The following is an 8,567-nucleotide window of genomic DNA, read 5'->3' as shown; positions in this document are numbered from 1 at the left end:
GAATTTTGAATTTGGAAACAAGGTTATTTTTCACAAAAAGAAGTCTTATGTTGGCTGAGTTATAGTGTACTCCTTGAATCCCAGTACTAGGGAGGCAGAATTCGAGTCCTACTGGATCCACTTAGTGAGTTCAAGCACAGTTAGGGTTATGTAGTGACCCTGCCTCAAAAACAAAAATTAAGTTAAAAAAGAAGTCTTAAGTTGACACATAGCTGGGTTCTGCTAACTTTCAATTGGCTTTATTACTTAATTTTAAAAATTGTATTGAGTGTTTTATGTACCTCTCTGACCACTTCATGTACCACCTCTATTACCACCTTAAAAAATAAATAAGTGTAAAAAAAAAAAAAGAGAGAGATTTTTCTCATTGTTTCAGTTAGGGTTTTATTGCTGGGAGAGACACCATGACTATGGTAGCTTGTACAAAGGAAAACATTGATTTAATTGGGGCTCTATTCTAATAGTTCAGAGATTTAGTCCATTATCTTCATGGCAGGAAGCATGATGGCGTGCAGGCAGACATGATGCTGGAGAAGGAGCTGAGAGTTCTCCATCCGGATCAGCGGGCAGCAGGAAGAGACACTGGGCCTGGCTTGAGCATCTGAAAGCTCTGCACCCACCCGCACTGGTGCTTCCTTTAACAAGACCACACCTACTCCAAAAAAACTACACCAACTCCAACGAGGCCATACCTCTTAATAGTGCCACTCCCTCTGGGCCTATGGGAGCAATTTTCATTCAAACCACCATACTCATAAAGATAATACAAAAAAGTTAGTTCACTACCGGTCACTTAAAGATTCCAAGGTATGGAACAGGGATTCCCCCAGAAGTTGGTCATGCTTGGATTCCAGGCCAAAGGTCCTGTCTCCTCTGCTGTAAGCTAGATACATGGGGAAGATGCTTAGACATCTCCAAACCCAGGAGATGTGTCAGAGACTTTGAACTGGGGTTTCTAAAGGATCTTTTCACTGTTAAGACTTAGGGACTCCAGAGATAAATGCACTTGATAGCCATGAGCCTTTGGGGCTAGCATTGGGATAAAGTATTGTGGTTTTAAAATGGAAGCCCCACATAGGTTCAAGAAGGAAACATTTGGTTGTTAGATGATGGTGATACTTTTTGCATCCATGGGAACCAGGGAGGAATCTAGGAGGCAGGAGCCATCTTTTAGGGGTATGCTACTGTGATGTGCTTCTGAACTTGTTACTGAGCCCCATCCCCCCCCCCCCGTTTCTTGTCTGTAATAAGACTATAATAAGACTGGAGTCCACCTGTGGCCCACTACACCATAGTGTTCTGCCTTTCTATGGGCTAATTATGTGTGTGTGTATATATATTCTTAATTATAAAGTACTGATATTTAAGTTCATAATAATAATTCCCCCAAGAAGTATATTATTTATAAAATTCATTTTCCTAATCTGTTATACGGACTAAAAATAATAAGAAAAATTATAAATCCACACTGAAAAGTTTAAGTTTTATTTATTTGATATTATTGTGAGTGTACATTGTATGTTTGGGCACATGTGCCACAGCAAGCACGGGAAGGTCAGAGAGTGACCTTTATGGCTGGTTCTCTCTGCCCTGCTCAGGTGCTGGGGTAGAACTGGTCCACTGGGCGCTCAGCAAGCCCTTCCGCACACTGAACCATGTAACCAGCCCCACACTGAAGTGAACTCTGCCTGATCCGTACTGGCAATTCTTCGAGGCATTAAATAATTCTATACTGTGCTCAATAAATAAATTGTAAACACAAACTATTCCAACACATAAATGGAGGCTTTACACATCCAAATACAGCATGTATAATACATATCTACAGTCTAATGAGGTACAGTGTTCACTATAAATTCTATACAATATACAAATATACTCTCCCAGCATTTTAAAGTTTAGAAATAACTTACTTGGTAACAGTGAAGGGGGATAATGTCATATACTGAACCCTTTAGTAATTAATTGTAATGGAAGGAAAGGTAAATAACATGAAGAAAGGTATCTCAAAATGGCCAAGTAGCACTTCAAGGAATGCAACAGTGTGGTCTCCCATTTCTGGAGAGCTGGTGCTGCGAGCAGCAGAGGGTGGTCAGCCTGCGGACTTGTGAGCATCACTTCTGTAGAGCAACACAGCTCAAGTGGGGGCAAGTCAGAGAGTCCACAATACTTACAAAGGATACTTCAGAACACGTTTCCCAAGGCAAAGTGTGTTTTACCATGTCTCAAAAGCTACTAATAACCCATATCCCAATATTTCAAAGCTGGTAGGCAAACCAACCTCCACTCACGTGGTCCTAGTGGGGCAAAGCCAGAACTAACTAAATACGCTTCCCTGCTCAACAACGGGGACAGAAAGTTCTGATGGTGTATTTAAGGAGACACTTAGGTGATCTTAAAACATGGACAGTAATTAGGAATATTTTTATATCTACACCCACAGTTGTGTTTCAGCATTTCTGAAGATCTCAGAGCAATTTCTGCTTTTCATATTTGTATAACCTTTCAAGAAAAAGAATACACATTGAGTTAAGATCTGTTATGACTGAACCTATTTCTAGGAAAAACACTTATTCTTTTACAAGCAAATCAGTTTACAAATACACAGATAAATCTTTAACTACATCTTATTTCCATATATCTTGTACCACATAATCACATTAGCAAAACACTTGTATCTGTAAGTCCAGCCTTCACTGCAGCCAGGGCTGGAGTGTGTGGTCCGGTGCAAACACGCTGACACACTGGGTTTAGAGAGCTCAGCAGCTACTGACCCTCGGCTGCTTGGTTTCTCTCTCTTCCTTTCGGATTCTTTGCTCCTTTCGGTAATTAGCTGCAGTCCAAAATGTTATTTTTTTGAAGACTTGCTGCAGAAGTTTAGGAGGTAATAAAGATATTTGACTTTTTAACATGATAGCATTTTTCCCAATGCAGTCAAGACATGACCTGTCAATAAAGCACAGAGAATGGTCAGCTTCTGAACCCAGGTTGTTCTGGACCTCTGCTCAAGTTGTGTGAGCTGAGCTGGAGCCCGACATCAGGGATGCCCCGAGTGCCCGGCAAGCACTCCAACTCAGCTGATCCTCCACACTGGATTTAAGCATGGTTTTGTTTGTTTGGTGGTTTTGGTTGTTTCTAGTTGGAAACTTTAGTTCTTAATGGCCAAACCATATCTCAAGCACTAGTTTTGTTGTTGTTTTGCAAGTTTGTTGTGTTATTTACCTGTGTGCATCTGTGTGGATATATGCCATGAGAGAGCAAGCACCCCAGAGGCCAGAGCAAAGGCCTCCTGGAGCTGGGGTGCGTCACCTCCAGGATGCTGGCACCAAACCAGCTACTAGGGCGAGCAACAAGTGCTCCAAACAAGCCTCCTCTAGCCGTGTTTGCTCGGTTGTGACCCATGGACTCACTCCATAACCTAGGCTGGCCTAAAACTTAAGGTGACCCTTTCAGGCTGGCCTCCGCAGTACTGGGTTACAGGAGTGTACTGCTGTGACTAGCAAACTAAGTATTCTTATTTTCTTCTCAGTTAATTTTCACAAAAAATTAGTGTAAAAACTCTAGATAGAAACATTTCAGCAATGTGACCAGTGTTTGCTACTTTTCTTCCACCCTTTCAACTCTAACACCACGTAGGGAAGAAAAAAAGGTGGATGGGAAAGGGGGCAATGTTACCCTTCTACTACTTCCTGCTAATTAGGGGCATCAAGTTCCTTGGAGCAAATTTGATTTTCACCATCAGGATATTTAATTTCTTATTGTTGTTTCTTTGTACATTACTACTTAATAAATCTTGACCAATAGCAATCAAACAATAACCCACCAACCTATCAGGTTGTACTGGCTGGTTTTGTGTGTCAACTTGACACAAGCTGGAGTTATCACAGAGAAAGGAGCCTCCCTTGAGGAAATGCCTTCATGAGATCCACCTGTAAAGCATTTCTCAATTAGTGATCAGAGGCAAGAGGGCCCCTTGTGGGTGGTGCCATCTCTGGGTTCTATAAGAAAACAGGCTGAGCAAGCCAGGGGAAGCAAGCCAGTAAGTAACATCCCTCCATGGCCTCTGTATCAGCTCTTGCTTCCTGACCTGCTTGAGTTCCAGTCCTGACTTCCTTTGGTGATGAACAGCAATGTGGAAGTGTAAGCTGAATAAACCCTTTCCTCCCCAACTTGCTTCGTGGTCATGATGTTTTGTGCAGGAATAGAAACCCTGACTAAGACACAAGGCATTTATATATCTTCAGAAAATTACCAGAATACTAAATGTCACACTATCACAGAAACGATTTGCAGCTGGCAAAATCACTCCTCTGCTAGAGCACGAGGCAAATCATAGTCAGCAGCTGTGGACAGCTTGAAGCAGTCCCCTATCCCACACCTGGGATTAAAATGAAATTATATTCTTCTAATATTTCTGTTTCGTTTGTTTTTTAGAAACCAGAACTTCAAAACTGTCACTACAGAGAAAAATTCAAGAAAATAGAAAATGCAATTTATCATGCATAGTCCTCTTTACTTAAAAGAATTCAGGGGCTGAAGATCCAACTGAATAGTAGAACATTTACCAGCATGCATGAAGCCCAAAAGAAAATCAAAAGCTGAAGTGAAGCTCAGTCCTCGGGGGTAGAAAAGAGGGTGACATGAAAGAAGACAGAGGGTAGATCAGTAGGGATGTCAGTTACGTGAAATTATAGAACTAGTTTGTATCAATGATTATAAATAAGGGAGAGGAGGGCCTGACAGAGATACACTGTACTAGTTATGAAATTCTAGTTAAAACTTGAAATAAGAGTAGGCACCCTTTCCTATATGAATCCTGATGTTTCTAAGTATGTGTAAGATGTTACACCTGAGGACATAAACTATCACATGTGTCAGTCTTAAAAGTTATGAAACTGGGATGGCAGTGGTGGCACATGCCTTTAATCCCAGCTCTTAGGAGACAGAGGCAGACAGATCTCTGTGAGTTCAAGGCCAGCTTGGTTTTCAAATCAAGTTCCAGGACAGCCAGAGATATGCAAAGAAACTGTGTCTCAAAAAACAAAGCAAAGCAAAACAAAAAGAAAAGAATAGAAAAATGACTGCTCTTCCAGAGGACCTGGGTTCAGTTCCCAGCAACCACATGGTTGGTACACAGTCATACATTCAGATAAAACAATTGTACATATAAAATCAAAATTAATAAATCTTTAAAATGATGAAGTGTGCACATTTTTGTCATTTTGAATTCCATCCAAGGCACATCCCTAGCACTGCTGCTGTGCTGGCACCCACCTCCTGTGCCCTTGATCATGGGAAGAAAGAGCAGGAAGAAGAGAGGAGCCAGCCTATGAGAGATAACTCTCCGTGGGCACATCTCAGGAGCAGGAACACAACACAGAGAAACCCTGTGTCAACATCCAAGAAGCTCATGAGCTAGCCAAGGAAATGAACATCCCGCTGACAGAAATTCGGAGCGTGGATGATGTAAGACCTGTGACTCTGAAGGGCTCTACAGCAATCAGAATAAACAAACAACACAGGTTAGGGAAACTTTCCCAGTGGGACCCACATGCTGAAACCTTGGGACCTCAACAAACACAGAAGAGAGCCATATTCCCAGAGTCCTGGAGATGAAAGAGTAGCTTTATTAGAGAAAGTTCAATTCAGTCAGTGAGTTAAATAGCTAGAGGTCAGAGTGGGCACAGCAAGGTGCCAGCAGAGAGACAGATTAAGAGTGAACAAGGGAGGTGGGAGCCACCAAAAGGCATCACAGTGCCATCTCTGACCTATCAATGTTCCTTCTGAGGGGATCTGCATGCTTTCTAAAGAGGAAATCCACGACTACTTCATGCCTATGTCTCCAAATTGCAGACACCCTAAATATCTACCATTAGTCTGATCAGTCGTGTCCATATGACCTTAACAGGCATATTACTATTACTATTACTGAATACATACATAGAAATACCTATGTATTGTAAAACAGTCTATAAAACAGCACACATAATTTGCTCTATTATTTATATATATGTACATATGTGTTCTTAACAAGCCCTCTAATGTTTTTATTTATATTTCTTTTCTCCCAGCATTTCAAAATGGCCAGTGACAAATGCCTTGCTATAACATTTAAAATAAAATAATCACATTGACTGCAGTATGAACCATTCACAGTAGTGAGTAAGTATCACACAGTAAAACCACCAGGTTCCTGTCAGACACAAGTGTGTGTGTGTGTGTTTGTGTGTGTGTAGGCTGTATGTGTGTGTTCATGTTCATATGTGTGTGCCTATGTATGGAAGTTTGTATTTTACAACTCCCACCATTATGATGATGATCATTATCCACAAATTGTGATGATAATGATGTCAATGATGATTTTGAGGCAGGGTCTCTAACTGAACCTGAAGTTCAATACTTTGACTAGTCTGACTGGTGGGCAGCCAGTGCCAGGGGCTGGACAGCCTCCACCTCCTCACTGCTAGGATTACAGGATCCCCTACTGTTGTGCCCAGCTTTCTATGTGGGTGCAATGGATCCAAACTCAGGTCCTCATGTTTGCACACCAAGCACTTTAAAGACTGGGCCATCTCCTCAGCCCTTATGTTCAAATTTTGACATATCAAATATGTTTGACATTAGCTGAGTACTATCCCAACAAGGAAGTCCAATGGTTTCCTCAGCCAGCTTCCAGGCCACCGTAGTCTTACTTCTGCACCCTAGGCAATCATTGAGAAATTTACCAGCTCACCATAAGTTAGTCTCTTTACTGATACTAGCTTCTGTGTGGAAGTGCTTTTTGGTGGGCAAGTAAGCCCTCTGGAGACAGCCCCACCCCCATCCTGCTCAACTGCAGTGGGTGAGCTCTGGGACAGAACAACCCAGAGACCTTGTCCCAGGATTGCTTCTTTCTACTCATGTGCCTTCTCATGTTTGTCACCGCCATTCTCCTTGTTTACTTGGCTTGGTGTGAGTGGACACTGGAGACCCTCACTGCCTATAACTTGGTGTAATTACTTCCTCAGTGATGGGCCACTCTGTTGGGCAAGTTTCTTACATATCAACATGAAGATGAAAGTTCTTGAGCTAATGCTATTTACATGAATTAATGATTTTATGGAACTCCTAATTGAACTTAAGTAGGTTTTAGGAAATTAACTTGATTTAAATAATTTTGGGATGTTAGAATAGTTGATAGAAAGTTTAAACTCAGAATCGAGAGTAGAACGTGCCCTTCCTCGTAGACTGCAATAGAGAGGAGCACAGGGAGTGCTCGTGCATTACAAGCACAGAACTGTAGCAGCGAGAATAGGCTTGGGACAAGTTAGTGATTCAAGAAGGCATTCGTGCTAGGTTAGGCATGAGTTTACTGGTCTTGGGATGTGGGGATGTGGTAACAGGTTTTTGGTGTGTACCATGAAACAGAAAGGTTTCATGTATAACAACATAGATCACAGAACAGATGATTAACCAGTCTAGCTGATCAAGACTTCAAAACGAAGACTAACGTATTCCTTAGTAAGTACAGACTGTCCTCAGCCAAGCATAGGGAGAAACCTGCTGCTGCAGACTTGGCCTGCTTACACGTTGTTAATCAATGACTAAAGAATCACGGCTTTGGGGTTACACTGAACTTGTAGAAAGAATGATAGATGAGCAGTGTTGAGTTAGATATGTTTCCAAAAAGGAACAGATAATCAATAATTCTATTGTAATTTCCTCCTGTTTAATGATTTTAATCTGTTTTTGAAGCATATGTTTTCATGGTGATAGTTTTTAGAAAATGTGTAACTGTAGCTATGAGGTAACTTTCTAAATAGAAAAAGCTTTATCTTAAGGGGTATAACAAAGGGAAAGGCAGCCTGCTTTTGCTTCAACCACCCGTTTGTGTGTGTGTGTGTGTGTGTGTGTGTGTGTGTGTGTGATTTCCCCCTTTCCTTTTCTCTAATCACTGGCTGCTATAGGCAGCAGCCCACCAGTCGATATTAGCCCCTCTTAGAGTGCCGAGCCCTGTCAGCTTCTTTCAGCACAGTTATTACGGACACTGTGCCTTGCTGTCCGACTCAGTTTATCCTGTGGTGTTAAAGCTGGCCTTTGACAGCTTTTCAAACTTTTTCACATAAGTGTTTTTCTGTTTGTTTGTTGAGATGAGGTTTCTCTGCATAGCCCTGGCTGTCTTGGCACTCACTCTTTAGACCAGGGTAGCCTTGAACTCACAGAGATCCTTCTGCCTCTGCTTCCTGAGTTCTGGGATAAAGCCTGTGTGCTGGCATGCCCAGCAGTTTTTCACTTTTTTAACTATTTATTTGTGTGTTTGTGTGCATGTGTGTGTGTGTGTGTGTGTGTGTGTGTGTGTTTATGTGCATCACAGGCATGCAGGTCCCCACACAGTTCAGAGGAGGCAGGTGTCAGTCCTTCTGGAGCTCAAGTTACAGATAATTTTAAACTACACATTCTAAATGCAGGGATCTGAACTTGGATTCCCTGAAAAACAGCACATGCACCAAGCCTCTGAGACAGTTTCTAGCCTGACTGTATATTTTGTCCCTTTTGAAAAATGGTCTTACCTTGTAGCCAGGTGGACC

The 8,567-nt window shown here is 41.8% G+C and overlaps 1 protein-coding gene across 1 annotated transcript in view; it reads right to left on the bottom strand.

Annotated features, from left to right (window-relative positions):
• Nucleotides 1-1,515: 1,515 nt before the first annotated feature.
• Nucleotides 1,516-8,567, bottom strand: part of KLHDC1 (kelch domain containing 1) — a 46,711-nt gene continuing 39,659 nt past the window's right edge. Inside the window, exon 12 of the mRNA XM_080912688.1 lies at nt 1,516-2,946. Within this exon, the coding sequence (XP_080768814.1) occupies nt 2,760-2,946 (187 nt within the window). The 3' untranslated portion in view covers nt 1,516-2,759. The remainder of the gene's footprint in view (nt 2,947-8,567) is intronic.

This window comes from Micromys minutus (genome assembly GCF_963924665.1).
Source record: "Micromys minutus genome assembly, chromosome: 1".
NCBI lineage: Eukaryota > Metazoa > Chordata > Mammalia > Rodentia > Muridae > Micromys > Micromys minutus.
Note: the sequence above shows the minus strand (reverse complement) of the source record. Positions and strands in the feature narration are given on the sequence as shown.